This window comes from Chiloscyllium punctatum, chromosome 11 (assembly GCF_047496795.1).
Source record: "Chiloscyllium punctatum isolate Juve2018m chromosome 11, sChiPun1.3, whole genome shotgun sequence".
Lineage (NCBI taxonomy): Eukaryota > Metazoa > Chordata > Chondrichthyes > Orectolobiformes > Hemiscylliidae > Chiloscyllium > Chiloscyllium punctatum.
Window position 1 is genome coordinate 101,772,991 of NC_092749.1, and position 24,279 is coordinate 101,797,269.

The 24,279-nt window shown below is 38.3% G+C and overlaps 1 protein-coding gene across 1 annotated transcript in view; it reads left to right on the forward strand.

The window, feature by feature from the left end:
• xrn2 (5'-3' exoribonuclease 2) overlaps positions 1-15,554 on the forward strand; it is an 89,290-nt gene extending 73,736 nt beyond the window's left edge. The window contains exons 28-30 of the mRNA XM_072581422.1: positions 2,414-2,477; positions 8,475-8,610; positions 15,118-15,554. Coding sequence (XP_072437523.1) covers positions 2,414-2,477; positions 8,475-8,610; positions 15,118-15,177 — 260 coding nt within the window. The 3' untranslated portion in view covers positions 15,178-15,554. The remainder of the gene's footprint in view (positions 1-2,413; positions 2,478-8,474; positions 8,611-15,117) is intronic.
• Positions 15,555-24,279: the final 8,725 nt, after the last annotated feature.

Below are 24,279 nucleotides of genomic sequence, written 5' to 3' on the forward strand. Positions count from 1 at the left end.
ATACATTGGAGTACCGATGTGTAGTGACACAAGAGTGGATGGTGGGAACTCCCAACATTTTTGCTGAGTTATTTCTGCAATATTGATGTGATGAATGCTAAGTTAAAGGCACGTATCTTTCCATGGTAGAAAGAGTTGTTAGCACTATGGTAAACCTCTTAGTAGATGATATGAAGTCAAGGTTAGGTGTTATAACACAAGGCAGGAAAGAAATGGGTGATGGAGAAGAAAGCATTGCAGCTTACGTATATCTGAGAGTATTTCTGTATTCCAGTGTTATTAGGTGTAGATCAGAATTTGATCATTGGACAGTTTAAGGTATTAATATTTATGATTTATAATATATTCGAGAATAGAACCTGAACTATAACCTGAATTGTCATTTTGTAAGTGGCAAGACTGCTTTAATGACTGAACAAATTTTAGGTAATCTAGAATGTGATCCCATTCAGTTAAAGCTGTTTTTGCTGCTTTCACTGTTGGTGAGGTCAAATAAAATTGAATGGTATGTGAAATATGCCTGACCATCAGGGTAACATAAACTAATGCAAAGTCAGCTAAAGTGAATTGGAAACTTCTGTCAAAATGTTGTCCTAAAGGTGAGGGATGATTTGAGATGGAAAATTAACATAGACCATTTTGAGAGTCTAAAGTCAGCACCAGGCATGTCCAAGCTCGTAAAGAATAGCTACATGAAGAACAGAGAGAGTGCTTCAAAAATCTATTACACTCCAAATTTCAAGAATATCCTCATCACAACTTTGGTCTAAAACTGCAGACAAGAGCTGAACCCAAGAGAGTGAAGTAAGAGTGAACCAGCCTTGACCTCAAGTCTGCATTTGACCAAATGACATAACGTGCTGGGAGGGGGTACCTCTTTTTATACTGGTTAGAATTTCTCTTCCCATGAAGCAAGATGGGAGTTTTCTTTGTTGGAGAGTAATAACCTCAGTCCTAAGTCATCTGTGCAGGAATTCCTCACTCTACGTGCTTTCTCATCAACCTGTTCAGAAGTGTCATTGCACATCTCTAGAGCAGGTAGGTCTTGAATCCAGGCCTCCCAGTTCAGAGGTAGGGACACTGCCACTGCACCACAAGAGCCCCATTCCTCAGGACAGACTAATCATCTTCAGCTGCTTTCATCAAATACCTTCCTTCCAAAATACAGTCAGAACTGACAAAGTTTGCTGATGATTAAAGTACCATTGGCAACTTCTGAAATGTGGAAGCCAGTAAGGAGCAGAATCAGGTTTGAGCTGAGAAGGAACACGCATTTACACCACATGAGTATTGGGCAATCACAATCTTCAGTGAAAGCCAATCAGACTATATCTCCATGACATTCTGTTGTACTGCCACCACTGAACTACCAACGTTTTGGTTGTTACTATTGACCTGAAACTGAGCTGGATTACCTGTATAAATATTGCAGTTTCGAAAGCAGGTCAGAGACTGGGAATTCTGAGGCAAGTAACTCACTCACTGACTTTTGATGAAATACTTTGTTTGATTGGTGCCCGATCCACCAACATTTACTCCCTCCACCACCAATGTGCAATAATATGTGTATTATACACAAGATGCACTGTAGCGACTTAGCAAAGTTCCTTCGACAGCACCTGCCCAACTTGTGGACAGGACAGCAGAAACGTAGAAGAATACCATCACTTGCGATTTCCCCCCAAAGCGGCAAACTAGCCTGACTTGGAACTTTTTTTTGTTTCTTCACTGCCCAGGTTAAAATCTTAAAATTTCCTTTCCAGCAACACTGTTGGTACATCTCATCAAATGGATTTCAGTGGTTCAAAAAGGCAGTTCATCACCACATCCTTGGGGGTTAATTAAGGATGGCCTGCAAATTCTGATCTTGTCAGCAATGCCTATATGCCATGATGGGCAAATGAATTTTTTAAAATTCTATCATTCTGTAATTTTCCTTCCCCCACATGGTTTTGCTATTGCAATGCCTGCCATGAATTGTCTTACTATGTGTCAATTTTTGACTTAATTAGGCACTGGAAAAGTAGAGTGATTATCTTAACTTTTAAAGAACCTTGAAATTCACCAAGGCATCAAAGATGAAATGCTAGTGTTTAATGTCTTTCAAAATTTTGCATATTAATTTAAAACTATTTAAAAAATAAAGTTTATGATTTTTTTGTAGTCAATGGAAAGGTAATCTTGGTCAGTAAAAAGACATTGATTATCTACATACTTTGTGGGATTTCATTAAAACTTAATTGACTGCCTGATTGATATTGTATAAACTGACATTTAATTGTAATGAACCATGTGAAGACTGGATAGATTTTATGGTGTCTGTTTTCATAAAATCCCAATTTCAAGTGCTCTCATGCAAAATGTAACATTTTTAAAAATATTAATTCTATTAACATAGCTGTATCATTTACAGGTTTGAGACCACAAGATTCATGGCGAGGTCCACAACCACTTTTTCAGCAGCTTATACCTCAGAGGTAAGAATAATCACATAATTTCAAGGCTATTATTTATTCAGTCTGTCTAGAAGTTAATGTAATGAGTGTAGTATTTGCCTTTGCCTTTTTTGCTTTTTATCTTGGCCAGTGTCCCTCGACAAACATCTCTGAAAAGAGATTAACTAGGCATTTTTCTTATTCCTGTTTATGAAACCCTACTGTGCACATTTGGCTGTTATGTTGCATCACTTAAAACATACTTCATGGTATGCTTAAGATCTGAAAGGCACCTTATAAAACGGAAGTGTGTTTTTCAGGTTCTTTGTGTCAATCTTATTAATTTTGATCTGATGTTCAGATGGGGTATGTGGATACATATGATGAGTACATTATGGTCATTGATTTGCCATTTTTCTGGATAGTCTTGTGATACCTGCCATAAAGTTATAAAGTGTGGTGCTGGAAAAGCACAGCCAGTCAGGCAGCATCTGAGGAGCAGGAGATTCGACATTTTGAGCAAAAGCTCTTCATCTGGAATGTGGATGGGGGGAGTGGAGCAAGGGGTCTGAGATAAATGGGAAGAAGGGTGGGAAGGTAGCTAGGAATGCGGTAGATGGAAGAAGGTTGGGGGGGATTGATGGTTATGGGTCAGAGCAGAGGATGGACCAGATGGTTGGGAATAACGATGGACAGGTATGCCATTTTCAGGAGCGCGGTGCCGAGTTGGAGGTTGGATCTGGGATAAGGTGGGGGCAGGGAGATGAGGAAACTGGTGAAATTGACATTGATTCCAAGTGTTTGGAGGGGCCCAAGGTGGAATTTTACTAGTGGTTTGAAGGGGTTTCTTTGATAAAATCTCTTCTGCCCCCCCCCACTAAAAAAAAGTTTCAATCTATATCTTAAATTATGCTTAAATCCTGTTTCTTTCTTGGTTATTCAAAATTATTTTGTCAGGTGGCTGTGAATACATGTTTAAAAATCAACCGCTGATGTCTGATTCAAACCACGACTCCAGACCGTTAATCTGGATCTCCAGATCACTAGGCCAGCGACATTACTATTTGACCATCGTAATCTGTTTTTTTTTTAGGTTGAGGACTGGATTGGGTAGTTCACTGTTTCTGGTTTAAGTGTTTATTCAGGAATAATTTGCAACTCTACATATTCTAAAAGCTTTGGTAGAACTCAACTCCTTGGGTACCTTCCTTTGTTTGTGTGGTTACCAAAATTGTAAATAGGTGCTGTAACACTGTACTTTTGAGTCCCTGCAAATAAGAGAGAAACTGAGATTAGATGGCTGTTTTATTCACACAAGGCCTCTGCATGACGTTGGCATTCATTTTGGATCCATTGGGTTGTCATAGTCATTTTACTCAGACTTAAAATCAGACATCTTTTAAAGATGTGTTTTAAATTAAAAACAGCAATCAAATTGTTCACCTTTATCTGCAGTCTTATATTTTGATGATTAAGTTTGTTTTCATCTGTGAAAAGTTGATCCTAACTCAGGTTATTCAGTGACCTTAAAGGAGACATTCTTTTTAGTGACGGCAAGACGTTCAGTAATAATTTATTTAAAAATGAACTCCAGCTAAGCTCAAATATATCTCATCTCACTTTACTCGTGCCACCTGAGGCTTGATGTCCAAAATTCAAGATCATGCAAGAGGGGAGGTCAAAGTTTAAAAAGGAGAGTAGCTTGCGATGAAATTGGTGCCCTTAATTCCATTGGTGAGTTTCCAAGGTTGCCTTCATTAAATAGTGGATGTGGTGCGATGTATTTAAGATAGCTGGATCAAGACAACTGTTCTTTCTGTTCTTCAGGAGCTCTTTGGGTTCAGTCAATGCTCAGGTCAACTGATTTTTGCCATTAACTCTGTGAAAAATAATTCTTCCCCGATTAGGAAATTTTCAGTACTCCTTTCTATTTGGGTCTAAATAGCCCTGAACTTCTCTATTCTGAAGTCACATAATTCTGTGTCAGAGAATTTATTTTTTTCTAAGTATACTTCATTTCTAGATTTTGTTCATTCAGTTAAGGTTTGGTTTGAAGAATGAGATGGATCAGATCCACGCAAGATCCGTTAACGTTTAGATTTGGCCCTTCATTTAACAATTGCTTGTTTTTTGTTTAATCATAATTTTGTTAGATTTTGCAAACTGCATTGGTGCAAAATGAATTTCACAAAATATCCTCAGCTTTCTCTGAATATTTTCACTCTGTTGGATCCCATGTAGCTTTGGGTTAATGAACTTGACTGTGGGGATTTATTACGGCAGGGCAGTTATGAATAAATTAATTCAAAGGTATTAGTACCTAAAGTGGAGATCATTTGTTTTGAAAAAGAAAAAAACATTTAATCTTAAGGGTTGGTAATTTTTCTAGCTACCATTAATTTTTTTTTAATGCTTATGCAGTTTTATACGTGTTCTTCAATAATCACTTCTGCTGTACATTCTTCCTTCTCTCGTATTTTCTTTTGTTTTGGCCAATTCTTCTTAATTAAAATAGAATTTGCTTTAGCCATTCCGAATGTGACTAGAAAAGATTAACCTTTTTAGTTTGTTTCATTAAGCAAGATAAATAATGCATCTGTTCTATACTAAACTTGGCAAAAATCATTGCTCTTTATTTTGAAAGCTAGTCACTTTCAGGTCTGTTGGATATGTCGATTAAATGTTGTGTGTAATTATAAAATTCAGTTTTGGTAGCTTAAATCTACATTAGATTTTTGGATAGGCTAAGCAAAATTCTTTTGAGAATTGTGAAGATTAATGAGGCATAACTAATGTGTTCCGCCATTATCATTTTGTGCTCAAACCACAGTATTAGTACAGACGAACCATTGATTCTTGCTACAAACCTCTTCAAGTACTAATCAGCTTCTTTGGAACAACTTTTCAGGCTTGACAAGCCTATTGTGGAGCAGTGTCACTGTAGGTCAGTAGTTATTAGTGGCAACCGAAAACAGTTTCTTTAACTACTTAAGTTTGAACTGAATTAAATACAGAAGAAATCTGAAGGAGGATTACTGAATTTGTAAAGTTCAATAGTACTGTGCAGTAGAATGAATGTGACATGGTTTTGTAATAAGGGATTTTGTTTGGGATGTTGCATGAATGTGAAATTTTTGTATAAGAAATTGTTTTAACTTTGTAAATTTAAGTGAAAATGTTTGTGTGCACTTTTTAGTAGCTTCAGTTTCGGAATATTAATAGTCTACATTGAAGAATCCATATAAATAATACTAAGGTTAACAGCTTTAGGATGCTAATGCAGTATTATAATACTAAACAGAATAGATATCTTAAATTGAGGATTGCATGCTGTTGTTCATGTTGTAATTTTAAAAATAGGTCCAACTTGAACTCTGTTGTGAGTCCTTAAAAGAAAGGATAAATCCAGAACTCTTGTATGTTATCTTGTTAATTTGTGTCTGCAAAATAAAAGAAGACAGCTGATCTTAAACTAAGAAATGTGATCTCTAACTCTACCCGTGGTAATCTGAAGATAATTCGTTTTGCATGTATCATGTTTATGTTAGGTGATGCACAAATCATGCATTGATAACACTTTCTGATGTTCAATGGAATTACTAAAGTGGCCACTACCACCACAGCAGAGATGCATGCAATTTATATGTGGCCGGTTTGAATTTACTGAACCTATATGAATGATATACCTTTTGAAATCTCACCTTCCAAAGTGGGCAGTTTTACTGTTGCAGTATAGTTATAAAGGAATAAATTGCACTTATTTCAAAAACTTTTGATATTTGCAGATCCACAGTAGTTTTATCTGAGCTTTTAAGTTGTCTCAAAGGAAGTACTTGTCTATTAATCGTTGTACGTGAAGTGAGAACAAGGGAGGTTCCTTGGCATGAGCTCCATAAAGTGGATGGGGGAGGGTACACTACATTCAGCACCTTTTTGAAATCTGGGAAACTGTTTATTCTGAATGAGGGAATCTTTGTCAAAGAGGGTGCAACTCTGACCCCTTAAGAAATGTTAAACTTATACAGAAGCAAAACCACTATGTATTTTTATGTTCATAATTAAGCTGAGGAAGCGCAGACAACCTGGAGATACTAGGGTATGAGAATTCTGTTTCAACAGCTTAGTTGTATTTAAAATCAATCACTTTGAGTGTCTTGAATTTGCAGTGCAATCTTTGTAGACAAAATGAAATGCTAAGATTTAATGTTGTAGGTAGATGCAATTAAATTATTTTGCACTTGGTACTTTTCTTGTGCTTGCATACCTGTTCCTTATCCATCTTAAGGATGGTGGTGACAACTAAATATTTCTTGTTGGGAATCTAGGCTGACAAACTAGGTTATAATTGAAGTGGATTCTTGTTCCCATATAAACTGTACACCAAATGTCAGTCAGTCTGTGCCAATTAGTGCTTGTGTTGCTAGGTCACCACGGTCAATTGAAACCGCATCAATAGGACTTGAAAAGGTTTCTTCCCGATCAGACCTTCTGACATATTGAGTAGCATAATGGATGGGAAAATACAGCCACGGCCCTACCCTAGATTCAAAATACACAGCAGTAAGGATTCATTTACAACCTGCAATTAACTGGAAAGAATAGGCTTCATGAAAGTGTCTGGCTATTTAGAAAATAAAGCCCCCTTCTACGGGTGGATTTGTTTACTACTTGTGTGGATTGTCATCCTTTTTGGTTTTGGCCAAAACAGGTTTTCCCTTTCTTGGAGCTATCAGAAAAGGGCTTGAGTTCATCAGTTATAAATAATGTATGTTAACATGTTAATCTGACGAATTTTATGCAAAATTGTTGGACAAAGTAGAAGTTTTACCATATGCCTTACTAATTTAATAATAAATCATTGCTTTCATCAGTCTATGATGGAGGCTACCTTTTGAAACTAGAAGCTTGACCAACAATTTAGATTTTGTATCTGAGATGTTTTGATTTATTGCGTCATTGGTATTTAAAATATTTTGGGAGGGCTTTAAGCTTTCAAATGTGGCATATGTGTGCTTGGAAAACTAGCAATTGAATATTCATGAATCACTGATTATCTTTACCACACAGCACTACAACACAGCTCACCAGGATGTTCTCAAACACAAAATCTGGAATTGGGGATCTGGAAAGTGAAATATATCGTCTGCTTGATTAGTACTAATTAGTGCTCTAGGATTTTTCTGTGTGGTATAATGCAGGGTATATTGCCAGAATTAAGAAAAGCATTCCATTAGCAAATTAGAGTATGGATTGGGTGAAATGCTAGTGTTACATTCTTGAGGAGTTGAGCAGTTGGCACAAGAATTTGAACTTGCAGAGTGTTTTAGATTCAGCTTTCCTTGTACAGTGCACAATTTTCCTTTAGTTATGTTATGAATGTCTCTTGCTGCATTGCAGAGCTTCTAAATTTATTTTTGGAGCGAGAGAATGGAGGTTTTTCAAATTTATTTTGATAGCTGTTTGAAGAGATTATAAACAATTGAGAATTTTATTGATGGAGATCCTGAAACAGACCACTGCAGTGAGATCTTTCTCAGAATACTGTTTCATAAGGATATACATAAAACAAAAGCAGAAAATGGTATGAATACACAGCATTGTGATGAAAAGTTCTAACCTTGAAGCATTAACTTGGTTTCTCTCTCTCTCTCTCTCTCTCTCTCTCTCCACAAATGCAGTCTGACCTGCTGAGCATTTTTAGAATATCCGTTTTTATTGCAGTTTCTGGAAGTCTGAAATATTTTGCTTTTGTCTTTCTTTCATGTGAATATCTGGTCATTTCATTTTCTTCCCAGTTGACTTCTCATAACTTTAGAGGACAGATTAATAGCTTGTTTGTTGTCTGTTGTCTATAAATCTAACTAATGGCAAGAGATTGACTTTGAAAATCTGCACTCTGATTTATCATTTGACTTCTATGTCATCCATAAACTGCATATTTTTAGTAGGCATAAAGTTTGGATTTGAGAATTAAATGTCATCCATTGTTTTGTTTTTAAAAAGGTATTAACAGGAAGACTATTTTTATTTACTTCATAGAAACCAGGGGATTGAGCAGCAGTTGGCATGGAATCGTATCTTACAGTCTCAAACTGGCATGTTCCAGCAGAATCATCACAGGCTTGGATCAATAATGCCAAACCCTTACCAGAGTCAGGATCGTAGAGGACGACAGGTAACAAAAGCAAACAATAGTCTTCTTTTAATTGTTTTATTTGATGTTGGATTAATATCCTTCCTGCATAACCAAATAACTTGAAGTAACTAAACATTAAAGTGAACAAAATCCAGCTATAATATTCTGTGTAGTGAAAGAGTGGCTATTCCACTTCTCTCGTGTGCAATATCTTTTTCAGTGTTGTGCTTTGTGATTGAACTATCGTGGCTGTCCAAACTTACATGTCCTTACATGACAGCAGCTGTTGGTCTCTTAGATTTGTTCTTCTGAAGCTGTTGGCATACATCCTCCCTTGCCATATTACACTCGATTGTAACAAATGGTGCCAGACACTTGAGTTTCTCTCCCATAAATGCATAACCAAAGAATTGTGATGTTCTGAAGAGCTGTTTGTTTGCCTGTTTTCTTCCAGACTTCATTTGTTGTGCGTGTTATCCAAATAATACTCCTATGTCTTAGGAGCTACATTTCTGTTAACTTAGCTTCCAATATCGTGCTCACATTAATCACAAAACATGTCCAATTTGTTTAATTTAATCCAGTTTTTAAAGTTGCTGTCCATTTTGTCACTATTTCGTTCATGAAAGAACACTGTAGAACGTAAAAAATTAAGGCAGTTTTGCTCCTAATACTACATTTATAGTGATAAACTAAACTTGCAACACCTTGTCCAGCACAGCTTTAGAAGTGACAAAATTGACAGAGTAATTGAACTTTGCATTAAATCTGATTCATGCCATAGCTGATCTGAGGATCTTGATAAATGTACTAAATATAGATAACATACAAATCAATTTTTTAAATTCATTCATGGGCCATGGGCATTGCTGGCTACACCAACATTTATTACCTATTCCTAGATACCATTAAGAAAGTGATGATGAACTGCTGCAGTGCTGATTAGAAATGGATTAAGTGTTTCCTTATCTAATATCCTCTGCTCTTTGAAGTGATAACATGCTCTCTGGACGATAGGATGGGCAAAGAAATATTTGTCATAATCTGAGCATTGTAGAAGACCTGCTTGAAGCAGTGCTTCTGGCTGACGTACCTAGTTGTATCATCATGTGAATAGTTGTTCTGTCTGCTGTGTCCTTGTCAGCTCAATGCAGCATCAGAACAGCCCATCTACTGCTCTGCTACTTTCCAATACTTAACCAATGTCTTGATTGAACCTGCATCCAGCACAAGTGCAGGCAGTGCATTCCAGCTCCAAACTGGAGGTCTCTGCTGCTAACCATCTTTTAAAAATGTTGCCTTTTCTTGTTCTTCTGGCAAAATGTAATTTCATACTCCTCTGCATTAAACTACCTGTGCATTCATACACTTGTCCATATCCTCTTGACTCACTCTTTTCATGTTTCACAATGCTTCCAAGTTTATTGTCATCCATAGATTTTGAAGTTCTCCCTTGCACATCCAATGCTATTTATTGAACATATTTGATACCCAGCAAAGCAGATTATGCTGGTAAAGAATCTGGCTTAACTATCTATAATTTACATTGCAATATACAGTTAACTAGGAAGGTAAATTTTAAATACTGGTTCTCATAATGAAATACTTCACTTGAATGGAATATCAATTCTGAGCTGTTCCTGTCAGTTGGTGCAGCATAATAACATCAAAAATTTATGACAGGAGACCATTCAATGATTGTCTTTTTTTTATGAAGCAGCAGAAAAGCCAATAGCAATGTTGTTCTTTTTTCAACTGGCCGTGCAAAATGAATAAATGAGAAAGCAATGAAGTTGTATTGGTTCTGAGATGCACCCCCATTCCATTTATCCATTGTTTCAAAATAGTATTTTACACTCTTAATTTCACCAGTGTTCACAATTTTCATTAATAAATCTTGGTATTGAGATTTAAAACACTTCTATATTAAAAGTGTAAATTGTCTTATTAGTAGTTAAAAAGAACAGATTTCTGAACCGTGTCATTCATACAGCCCTTATACACGATGTTGTTCTTTTGCTGTTTCACCCTTGTGAGCCCTTTCTCCTATGCTCACACACTCCCTCTAGACCCCACTCTCATCCCGTATACCATTTCCCTATTCTCTTTTCGAACATTGCATAATTCAGCACAGAGCCACCTTCGGTCCACCATATCTGCACCAGTCATGATGCTGTTCTAAACTAATCCTATCTGCCTGCACGTGATCCTTATTCCTCTCTTCACTGACTATTCATTTCTATCTAAACTCCTCTTAAACATTACTTTCATATCTACTTTTACCATATCCCCGTAATCCAGGCACCTACCACTCTCTGTGCAAAAAACAATTTGCCTCACACATCTCGTTTAAACTCCCCTACCCTTAAACTAATCCTCCCAATTATTTGATATTTCCACCCCTGCGAACATGTCTCTGACTATTCACCCTATCCGTGCCTCTCAAAATTTTATTTACTTCTATCAGGTTGTCCTTCAGCCTCCAACATTGTAGCACAAGCAATCAGTGTTTGTTCAACCTCTCCTTTATAGCTGCAACACTCCAATCTAGGCATCATCCTTGTAAACCTGTTTTATACTCTCTCAAAGGCCTCCACATCCTTCCTGTAGTGTGGCGACATACTGTACACGATACTGTAAACTTTGGCTTACCCAAAGTTTTATTCAGCTGCAACATGACTTGCCACCTTTCATACTCCATGCCTAGACATTGAAGGCAAGCATGCTATATGGTACCTTTACCATTTTATTCACTTGTTTTGCCACTTTTAGGGAGCTTTGGGCTTGCAAGAGCCCTTTGTACATCAATGCCTCTCAAGGTCCTGCTGTTTACTGTATAATTTCCTCTTTCTGGACCAAACTAACATGAGGGGCCTTATCAAATGCTGTTGTAAGGATGGTGTAAACAACATCCACTGCCCTACCCTAATCACTTATCTTTGTCACTTCGTCAGAAAATTCAATCAAGTTTGTAAGACAAGGCCTTCCCTGCAGAAAGCCATGCTGACCATCCCTAAACCTCCTTTCTTTTGCAAGTGTGAGTAAATCCTGTCCCTAAGAATCGTCTCCAATAATTTCCTACCTCTGATGAAAAGCACTAACCTATAATTTCCTGGATTATCCCTATTGCCCTTCTGAAACAAAGGAACAACATTAGCTATTCTCTGGTTTTCTGGGATCTCTGTCAAGGCCCCAGCAATTCCTCACTTACGTCCCTCAATTTCCTGGAATAGTTCCCATCAGGCCCTAGGGACCTATCTACCTTAGTGTTTTTCAAGACACCCAACATCACCTAAATATTGACATACTCTAAAATATCCCTCCATAATCATGTTTTCATCCATGTTCTTGGTGAATACTGATACAAACTACTCACCCACTTGCTCTGACTATGCATAAATTCCCTCCTTTGTCCTTGAGTGGACTTGCCCTTTCTCCACTACCCTTTTGCTCTGAATATAGAATGTCTTGTGATTCTCCTTATCCTTGCCAATGACATTTCATGGTCCCTTTTAGCCTCCTCCTACCTTGTTTAAGTTCTTTCCTGCTTCCTTTATATTAGAACATAGAACAGTACAATATTGGAATGGGCCCTTTGGCACATGATGTTGTGCGAAACATGACGCCAATAAAACTGCTCACCCTTGGTCCCTGTCCTTCCATTCATGTGCTTATTGTATCTGCCTCCACCACCACCTACCACACTGTTTTAAAAAAAACCTTGTCCCTCATAGTTCCTTTGAACTTTCTCCATGTCACCTTAAATATATGCCCCTAATATTTCAACTCTGGGGAAAAGAATACTTACTGCCAACCCTATCTATGCATCTCATAATTTTATAAACTTTTATCAAGTCTTCCCTCAGCCTCCATTACTCAAGAGAAAACAACTTGAGTTTTTCTAGCCTGTCCTCTTATATCTCATAAACTCTAATCTAGGCAGCATCCTGGTAAACCTCTTCTGCACCTCTACGAATTCTCCACATCCATCCTGTAATGTGAAGACTATAACTGAATGCAAGTGTAGCCTAGCCAAAGTGTTAAAAAGCTGTAATGACATCCTGACTCTTGTACTTGGTTCCCCGACCAATAAAGACAAGTATGCCGTACATCACCTTTACCACCCTATCTACTTGTGTGGCCACTTTCAGGGAGCTATGGAATTGAACCCCAAGATCCCTCTACACTAATGCTGTTCAGAGTCGTGCCATTAACTGTACAATCTTCCTTAACATTTGATCTTCCAAAGTGCAGTATCTCACACCGAGCCAGATTAAACTCTTATCAGCCATTTCTCTGACAATATCTACAACTGATCTATATCACCCTGTACCCTTTGACAACCTTCTGCACGATCCACAACTCCACCGATCTTTGTATCGTAGGCAATTTATTAACACACCGATCTACATTTTTATCAAAGTAATTTATATATATCACAAAACATAGACGTCCCAATACGGATCCCTGCAAAACACTACCAGTCATGGACCTCCAGCTTTCCAACACACTCCTCTGTCTTCTGCGGGCAAGCTAATTCTGAAACCGTGCAGCCAAGTCACTATGGATCCTATGCACCTTAATCTTCTGGATGGGCTTACCATGAGGGATCTTGACAAAAGCCTTACCAAGATCCAAGTAAACAACATCCGCTGCTCAACCCTCATCGATCACCCTCGTCATGCTAACTCTCCCTAATTAGGCCATGCATATCCAAATGTGCATAAATCCTATCCCTAAGAATTCTCTCCAATCACTTCCCAACCACCGATGTGAGACTCACGGGACTGTAGTTTCTTGGATTATCTCTATTTCTCCTCTTGAAAAGAGGAACAACATTAACTACTTGTCCATCCTTATGGACCTCTCCAGTATCTAGCGAGGGTACAAATTTCTTAGGATATTGCTGGGGCATTGACCATCTTCCCCTCAATAATCTGGGGTAGAAACCATTGGGCTCTGGGGCCTATCCACCTTAATGCCCTTCGGGAGATCCAACACCATTCTTGATCTCAAAATGCTGAAGTTTGTTAGCATGCTGCACACAAATATTCCTCAAGGGCCTTGGTCGATTTCAGTTTCCTAAACCTTACATAAGCTTCCTTTTTCTTTTTAACTAAACTTTCAGTATGTCTTTTCATCGAAGGTTTCCAAACCTTGTCATCCTTGTCTTTCATCCTAACAGGACTTTGCTGGTCCTGCACTCTGATAACGCCTTTAAAAGACTTCTACATGTAAGCTACATGATTTGTCCTCAAACAGTCACCACCAATCTAATTTCTCCAGTTCCCGCCTAATACTATTGTAGTTAACCTTTCCTCAGTTTAGCATTTTCTCTCAAGGACCAGTCTTATCCATAACTATCTTTAAACCTATGGAATTATGATCACTGTTCCCAAAATGCACTCCCATTTGAAACTTTGATCACCTGGCCAGGCTGATTCCCTTCTCTAATCTTACAATAGGTAGTTTGAAATTAATTACATCCAAGATGGCATCACATGTGAATCATCAAGCTATCATATTTTATAGTGTAAAGGTAGACAACCCTTTATCGACAAAAAGAAATCCAAAGGATTTTCTTGAAGTTTTTTTTCTCATAAACAAGGTTGTTTGACGTGCAAACTGTTAACCCAACTCCACACCCACTCTGTGTCACTCAGATGTGATGTGATGTGGGTGGGCATGGCCCAGCACTGGCGGGCCTCAATTCTGTCTCAGGGCCCTTTACTCACTGAGAGTCTGCTGTGTGCTAAGATTTTTAAAAATTTCATCACTGAACTGTCACTTATTCCAAAATTCAGAAACTTCTGAATTCCAAAAACTAGCTGGTCCTGAGCATTTTGGATAAAGACTTGTGTATCTGCATTAACTTCTGACAATTATAATCACAGCACCATGTAAATGTAAATACCTCTTTGTATTTTCTTTCTGTAAAAAGCATTGCAGTTGTTCAAGTTGAGTTGACTGTGCTTTCCTGAGCAGTTTTGCAGATGTGACTGACCCTGACAAATTGAAACTGCTGGATTCCTTGGCCTTTTTCTTGACATTCATTTGGATTGGGGAATGTTGTTTTATCTACCTTTCCTGTGACTTTTCTTAATTCGGCGATTCACCAGTAAGCTGGTCAACCAAAGTAGCTACCTTGAAGCTCCTGTTCTCAGCACACCCTGCTCAAGCTACTAAGAATAATCTAAAGCTAAAAGTCTATTGGCAGTCTGAATTGTGATAACAAATTACTTGTCTCCAGTCATTTTGGGTAATTGACTCATAACACACCAATTCCCTGTTAGATATACGCTGCAGTGGTGTGACATTCTGAACAGCTTTAATTTAAAACAACCTGCTTAAATGTTACTACTTTCCAAATCCTTTTCTGTGGCAAAATGGCTAGAAAAATACTAATGCATTGCAACAGTGAGTAATCTTGTGTGTTTAGATGTGCATTGATCAAAATTAATATGTGTCATGCATTGTATTTATTTCAGTTGTAGTCTTTTGGTTGTTCATTCATTTATAAATCTCTGGCAACATTTTATCTTTCAGGGGTATCCCGACAGACGTTACCCATTGCCACCAGATTCTGGAAGATATAGCTGGAATTAATAATCTTGTCTGGCTCTGCAACACAAGCTGTGCCTTACAGGGTCCAGTTAACCGATCAGCGTACACTCAAGCTGAATTTTAACCATTATACCTGTAAAGAATGCTGACCTAGTTTTTAACGTGTTTGTACGTATTTTTGTGCTTAATGTTTCACTTGCTGTAAAATGGATTCTGCAGTTTCCGTTTTTTTTAAATTGTCAAGATGGGGCGTGATAAATATATTGCAGAATGTATACAGCCAGGTTTAATTAACATCATAATGAGTTAGTATATCTCAAAATTGTTTAGAGAAATTGAGTTTTTATGCCTGTATACTGTACATCAGAAGTGATCTTTAGTAAATGCTTTAAAATATTTGATTTACAATTCCTCTCCAATTCAGTTGTTTGTTGTATAATTTTCTTGAAGCTAGTCCTATCTTACCTAACTACGATGTTTTCTGTGAACAAAGCTGCCAATGCTATTGATGATTGCATTCATCCTTATAATTCAGTGCATCCACATATATATGTACTGTCCAAGACACACACATGATGCCCCTTTGTCCCAACATTATTTATGACCAGTTGTGCACAACATTTTTTGGCCAAATGGTTGGGAGATTTATCATGTTCAAATTTGTGCATATCTTTCCATATTCATAGTGCAAGATTCTTGCACATTTGTGAAGACTGTGCAGAACTTGCATATCAATGACAGTGCCATGTCCATGTGCTTTTTAATATTGATAACCCATTCAGCAATGTGCTATTCAAGGAAGCTGGAAATTTGCGCTGCATCATGGTACTATGTACCTGCTACCATTTTGCTAAACTCTATTCATTGAATGTATGAACTCCCTAAGTCAGGCAGTTGAGTTAAATTTTAACAATACCATGTATGCCGAAACAGATGATCTCACCTAGACCCAACTCTTGCAAGCATCTTTGGGTTTTGTGGGAAATGTTTCTTTGAAATAGCACCTTACTTCCTTTGCATATTTCTGATATGTTTGGAATATATGAATCAGCAACTACATGTCAGAATTTCCTTACCTGTCCTAGTGGATTCCATCCTGCTCTCGAATTCATCTCTTTGCGATGCAGTAAACCTTTCCTTGATGTCATAGTTGAGAACTCTGCCAGGGGTTCTGTATTACTGTCCAGCACAAGCCTATCTTCACTGCTCAATATACTCCTTGGAGTTTACAAGGTTGCTGAACAAGCAAACTTTGAGACAAATAGGAATCTTATGGATCCTACGGTTCAAGGTACCTCACAATTGGCCTTAATGGCAACATTGTAAAGAGAGCCTGAGCCAATTGCTTACTCCGCAAGCTTTATCCTAAGATGATGACTATCCTGATCAAATTACTTCTCGCTGTGTGTTAAAGATACTCATGAACAAGTCTCAGGCTGCCAGAAGGACGTTCTGTCTATCTCACGAATTGGTAAAATGATATGGGAATTTCGGTGCTTGCACAATTTTTGTCAAGTCGGCCATATGTCCCAAAGACTTGGATCATTTCAAACAGCAAATCCCTCAGCTGTTCACACCAGGCAAAGTATTAATTGTACCCAACCAGGCTATACTTGCAAGACTCAAAACCGAAACGTTGATTCTCCTGCTCCTCGGATGCTGCCTGGCCTGCTGTGTTTTTCCAGCACCACATTTTTCAACTCTGATCTCCAATATCTGCAGTCCTCACTTTCTCCTAGACTCAAAACAATATCTAACATTTTATTTGATTCCACAAGTGAACGACATTTGATAAGTAATCTAGAGTGCAAGAATTGCACTGACAACAAATTTAAGATTGTCATTCAAACTCTGGTGCATGTACATCTTTGAAGCTATATATATGAATACACAAGGCTTCTGTGCTTTGCGGACAGAACTTGTAAATGCACTGTGCCAATTTCAATTTTACAAAATATACAAAAGCCATTCTCTGGTTTATTCTGCAGGGCAGTGCCTTAACCAATCAGTCAATCTGGTTCATTTAAATTTAATCAAAGCTTGGATGTTAACTCAGTCATAATCAAACAGTTGCATTCTCCTTGGCAGTGCATGTATAAGTCAGAGTTCATTTGCCAGTGAATTAGCACTCTTCTCATATAATCTAAAATGTTCCCCTTTTATATTGGTATTCTTAGGAATATCTTGATGAGTACAAGACAAAAAGCTTTGATAAATGCCTTTTTCAGCCATACTCAAGTTCCGTGCTGCCACATGATTATTTGTTCACTATTTTTGTGGTACTTTATTGATGTCCATTTGAAAACCCAGATAGACCACAGCCACTGATACCCTGGTTTTTGTTCTACTGGTAAAACCTTCAAAACAGCCTCCCAAATTTGATTTTTTTTCATATATCCATATTGACTCTACTCAAATAGATCATTATTTTTAAGTGCCCAATTATCACATCCTTTACTAAGAATTCAATGTTTCTCTAATCCTGATGTCATGCTAATCAGTTTGTACTTCCACATTCTGATGGCTTTCAGCATTTCCCCCATATTCTAGAATGTTTACACTCAATCTCTCTTTTGCTATATCTCATCCCTTCTGCAAAAGCCCACTTAAAACCTATTTTTGGCCCCTTGCCCTCACTCACCTAATTATGTTTGGTCCTGATTTCTGTATGTAAATGCTTTGATCAGTTTGAAACATCAAAAGCATTTTGTAAATTATTGATAGCAGCATCAGTGTTGACTTGATGACCAAAAGTGAACACGATATTTGAGGTGAGTTTGACCAATGTACTGCACGATATTAGTAGGATATTTTCCGATTTATTCTACATATTTGCATCCTCCGTATTTTGTTTAATGCTCTACTGATGTGACTGACATGTTAATTACATCTATTATCACTTTTAGCTCCATTTGTTACTTTCATCCCTTTCATGCTATACTATAATATTTAATTTTGCTTTCAAAATGACTTTTGACAAATAGTGACATTGAATTTAATTCATTGCCATTTGGACCATTCTTGTAAATCTTGCATTTTGGCTCAGTTGCATTCTAATCCCAATTGGAATTCTCTGCCAATCTAACTTGTTGCATTGGATTTCAGAATTCAAGTTGTTACTGTTGATTAGAGCATTGATCCCTAGAATGTTCTACTTGGTACAATTCCCTGTTCCATCCTGCCCAGCCATCTTATCGCTCTCAAAACGAAAATGTCTCTCTACAGTAGTTGCTAATCCCGTCTTTTTGTGGCAGGTGTATTGCAATTCTTAATTTCCTTTCCAAAAACCTATACATCACTTTCATGATTGATTTTCTTTGGCCTTTCTTCTCTAAATGCCTATCTGCCCTACAAGTAAGTTTACATAGAAAAAATGCACATTAGAAAAAAAGAGGCACAATGCAGTTCCTCTATGGGCCTGCGTTAGTTTTACCAATCAAATTTGTTTCAAATTGTAGGAACCAGTTATGCAACACTTAAACCTATGACTAACCAACTAGAAGAACAAAGGTGTGGGAACACAATCATCTTTCACCATCCTGACTTGGAAGTTTGTTATCGTCTTCATTACTGGGTTAGATCCTTACACTGCAGCATGATAGAGTACCTTCATTATGCCGACTGCAGCAGTTCTAGAAGGCTTACCTTCCCAAGGGTAATTAGATGCACAATTAATGCCCCTAGTTCAGCTCTGCCATTTGCGTTGTCGGCTGGTAAATGCAATTTTGTCTGCCGTGAGCACATACGTCAAAGGCCTATCTCAAAATGCAGAAAAATTACTTTCTCTCTATTCCCTTACCTGAGGGATGCATCTTCTAAGCAGTCCTCGACATTCTGCTGTTTTCAAATACATAAACAGGAATGAGATTGACCGTAAATGTGACTTACATAAAGTTGTTCTAGCATGTGAGAACTTAGGAATTGAGACTACTTCTCGGAATCTTGCAGTAGTATAATGAGTCAGTCCTGTAGTGGGCAATGCCAACGTTTAGACTGGAATATGCATAGGAACTGAAGAAAGATTAAATGGTAATGTCCTAACCAGAATTACAAGGCATTAGTGAAAATATGTCTTCTGCTGCTAGACATTTCTTTCCCAGATTATTACAACTAAACTTTCTTCCTAATTTGTTCAAGCTTCTGATATTCATGGAAGATCTGAAATTCCCTTTTTCTCTCAAAGTGAAATAAAGAGAGTGAGAATCTTATAGCCTTACATCTTCTGTGTGTGTGTTTTGGTGGGGTGGGGTGGGGGGTGCACAGTGGATGTGTAGTAGAATTGCATGGCCATGGTGTAAGTTCCAGTTTGAGAGTTCCAGCCATCTCTTCACCATGGATATGCATTCCCTTTACACATCCATCCGCCATCGGGATGGCCTCTGGGCTCTCCACTTTCTAAAGGTCTAAACTGAGGGCAGCACGATGGCTCAGTGGTTAGCACTGCTGCCTCACAATGCCAGGGACCTGGGTTTGATTCCAACCTCGGGCAACTGTCTGTGTGGAGTTTGTACGTTCTCCCCATGTTTGCATGGGTTTACCCCGGGTGCTCCAGTGTCCTTCCACAATCCAAAGATGTGCAGGTTAGGTGAATTGGCCATGCTAAGTTGCTCATAGTGTTCAGGGATGTGTATAGGATAATACGGATGGGGAATAGGTCTGGATGGGTTACTGTTTGGAGGATTGGTGTGGACTTGTTGGGCCAAAGGGCCTGTTTCCACACTGCAGGGATTCTATGATATTCTATGAATGCATCCACCACCAGCCCCCTCCAACTGGCTGAGCTTGCTTTGAATACCTGCTCCTTTAACTCCTCTCACTTCCTTAGATCAAAGGTGTGGCCATGGGTGCCTGTCTCTTTGTGGGGTATGTGGAACATTCCTTTATTCCAATTCTGCTGTGGTCCCTTCCAAAACTATCCAGTACATAATGACATTATCAGTGCCGCTTCACTCTCTGGTCCAGAATTGGAAACAATAATCAATCTCACTTCCAATTTCCACCCTGCTCTCACCTTCAGCCCCTCTGTTTCCATTTTTGGGGATAAGCTGGCCACTGATCTCCATGACATGAAAGTAATGCAAAGACACCAGTTTACCTGTCACATAGACCCAGGTTAACAGAAAACACAAGTTTACATACTTACAGAAGTTACTACAGTATTTATTACAAATATCAGGATTCTAGTAACAGGTAAACAACTATGAACTGTTGACACAATTCTATTAGTTAATGTTCTAACTTCTAAAACTTCCCTATATATAGACACTCTCAAAAACAAATGTGCTAAGTGTGCAGGGAAAGTAAGTTTCTGGGGAGACAGTTCAATGGCACCAGCCCTTAGGATCTAATGTATTGTTCCTTTTGTTTCCTGAGTGCTTCAGTTCTCTAACCTTAACCTTCAGTGATCTCACTTCATGACCGGAGGCAGAGAACAAGTGGTAGTCTCTTGATTTATGATTAAAATCAACAGCTTACAAAGCTGGTGATGGAAAATGACCTGGCCTCCTTCAGGCTTGAGCTATTTTACTGGAAAGAAGGACAGAGAGATGTCAGCCACCCTTTCAGCAGTCTGAAATCTTCTGCCAGTATCATCCACCTCCACAAGCTGTTCAGCTGCTCAGTCAGCGGGTTGTCAGAATGACAGTCATTGGCATTGACAACTGGTCACAACTCTACAAACCAGTCAGAAACATCTTGTTGGCCAAATCTCACTTTGAATAAGATGCCCGGCACTCGGCCGTTTATAATCCAGTTCCCCCATTACTTGTTGTAAAGGTGACTTAGGATAAGTTTCAGTAACTTTTGAAAAAATGGAGCAATTCGTTCCACATTCCTTGGTTTCAAAACAATCCATTTTCAAACTTAGACCATAATCAACAATAAAATAACAAGATGCTCCCTTTGTAACATGTAATCACAATTTAATAACATTACCATTTTCTTAACAATTGCAACTGTGAGTAGGTAAAGTGTTTCATTTAATATCCATGTGCTGGACGAGGGATGCTGCCCATTCTCCTTGATATTCTAATTTATAAAGTTTGAAAACTTTTATAAATGTATTGCTTCAAGTAGGAATTTGAATTGTCAAGCCCATCTATGTTTAGACTGCAGTTCTATTAAAATAAAACAAAGGCTGTCAGAAAAATCTGTTAAATATCAGATGTGTAACAGTGTCACCAAGCAACAGCTGATTGTTTCGTTTTACATGATTACCAGCTATTGGAGATAGATTCCCTTTTATTAATAAGCAGTTAAGTTCAAAAAATCAGGTTAGCTTAAATGATCTGTGCAGAGCAACCACATAAGTTCGCTCTTTAACTGGACTTATTGTGAATTTGATTAGGGATGAATAATCAAGAAATATTAGCCCAGATTTGGTTGAAGGGTGTCCACTCATTGGATTTGACCTTGCAAGATTAGGAAGGTCTCTTTTTTTTTGGTGTGACAAATTATTGAAAGTACACACTGTTAGCAAGACAAGTCGGGTGTCTGGGTCTTAAGGAAACAGGAGAAAGTGAGGACTACAGATGTTGGAGATCAGAGCTGAAAATGTGTTGCTGGAAAAGCGTAGCAGGTCAGGCAGCATCCAAGGAACAGGAGAATCGACATTTCGGGCATAAGCCCTTCTTCAGGAAACCTGAACTGGATTCCTGAAGAAGGGCTTATGCCCGAAACGTCAATTCTCCTGTTCCTTGGATGTTGCCTGACCTGCTGCGCTTTTCCAGCAACACATTTTCAGCTCTTAAGGAAACAGGACAGTTAACTATTTCCATAATGCGCTGAACTGGATGGTGATGCAGTTATGGATGAATGAGAAGCAAGTTTAAGAATGGAAGAATTTGATATTAAATCTGATGCATAAAGGGAGGGAAAGATTTGAATTAAGAGTGGGGAAAAAATTCAGGATTTTTCTTAAGCTACATTTTTAAAATCTCAGACAATACCTGAATGAATGAGACTCCATATCTTCAATAGCTAATTTTCAGTGTCAGGGTGAGGGAGTGGCTATAATAACAAGCAACATCCTAGGCACATGGTGAGAGTGCAATCAATGGCTGGTATGCTTTCTTTTATTGGTCAGAGAATTGAGTACAGGAATTGGGAGGTCATGTTGCGGCTGTACAGGACATTGGTTAGGCCACTGTTGGAATATTGCGTGCAATTCTGGTCTCCTTCCTATTGGAAAGATGTTGTGAAACTTGAAAGGGTTCAAAAAGGATTTACAAGAATGTTGCCAGGGTTGGAGGATTTGAGCTATAAGGAGAGGCTGAACAGGCTCGGGCTGTTTTCCCTACAGCGTCGGAGGTTGAGGGTGACCTTATAGAGGTTTACAAAATTATGAGGGGCACGGACAGGATAAATAGACAAAGTATTTTCCCTGTGGTCGGGAGTCCAGAACTAGAGGGCATAGGTTTAGGGTGAGAGGGGAAAGATATAAAAGAGACCTATGGGGCAACGTTTTCACACAGAGGTTGGTACGTGTATGGAATGAGCTGCCAGAGAATGTGGTAAAATTGCAACATTTAAAAGGCATTTGGATGGATACATGAATAGGAAAGGTTTGGAGGGATATGGGCCGGGTGCTGGCAGGTGGGACTAGATTGGATTGGGATATCTGGTCGGCATGGATGAATTGGACCGAAGGGTCTGTTTCCATGCTGTACATCCCTATGACTCTATGACTCTAATGGTATTCTAAGCTCAATTGGAGAGACTGGCTAAAGCATTCTACTTTTTTTTTTCAGAGGAAGTTGAAAAGGAAGCAAGCTATGTTAAATGTTTGTGGAACACTGGTTTGTCATCCACTGATGTATTGTTTCAGTTTTGTATGCAATGCCTTAAGAGGGATGTGAGGCAGTAGAGAAAAGATTCATACGAATATTTGCAAGGGTAAGGAACTTCAGTTACATAAATAGATTGAACTAATCTTATTAGAGAAGAGGAAGCTAAGAGGAGGTTTGATGGAGGTATTCACATCATGATGGCTCTGACAGAGTAGAGGGAGAAATCAACTAGGCAAAAGTGAGAACTGCAGATAATGATGAAGGGCTTTTGCCCGAAACATCAATTTTCCTGCTCCTTGGATGCTGCCTGACCTGCTGTGCTTTTCCAGCACCACTCTGATCTAAAAACTAGAGTAGAGGGAGAAACTGTTCCCATTGGTGGAAGAATCTATAACAAGACAACGCAGATTTACGATAATTGTCAAAAGACGGCATGAGGAACATCTGTTGCAGACAATGATAGGATTGAACTGCTCTGCCTAGAAGTAACGGTCAAGGTGGGTTCAATTGAGGCATTCAAGAGGAATTGGATTGTTATCTGAAAAGGAAGAATGTTCAGTCCCATTGCTGTCAATTAAACTGAACATGTTGGGCTGCATAGAAGCTGCAGCTGATGTGACACTACCTATTTCTGCAATCGTTTGAGACTAATTTCTGGCCTATAATGTTAAATTTTAATCAGCATTTCGATACCAGCAAAGTTTCACTTTGAAAAAGCCTGAGTATAATTTGAAACTACTGGCCCCGTGTTGCTTTAAGCAGATAGCAATTTAAAAATACTATCTATGGAAACAACATTCTTCAAAGGTTCTGTGAGAGTTTTGCATAATGTATGCTGCATAATTAATGAAGTAGGTTGGATCATTTATCTTTGTGTCAGAATCAATTGCTGATTATATACAAATTACTTTGCTTCTTTTTCTCCAAGATTTGCTTTTGAATTATCAAGCTCTTTTCTTGAGCTTGCATTTTGCCATAGCTGTATACATAATTATGCTGTACCTTTGTCTAATTTGTCCTTGAAACATAACTATAAAGTAAGTAATAAATTTAGCCTTGTTGCTCAACATTGCTTAAAGATCATTGCTCAACATTACTGATTCATTTTACATTATCGCTATTGATTACTGGTTTTGCCACTTATTCTTGTCGTCTTGCCTTGTCTTGCTTACAAGAAATTACTACTTGATGGAACCATGTCTAGGGCACAGACAAGTGGAAAGAGGTCACACAATTCTAGCTCAGAAGAGGAGTAGGTTCCCTGGAGACTTCTTTCCCTGTTTATATAGTGCTCTTATGCATGGAACATGAGAATAAACCAACATGCAGAATTCTGCAACCTAGTACAGTAAGTGAC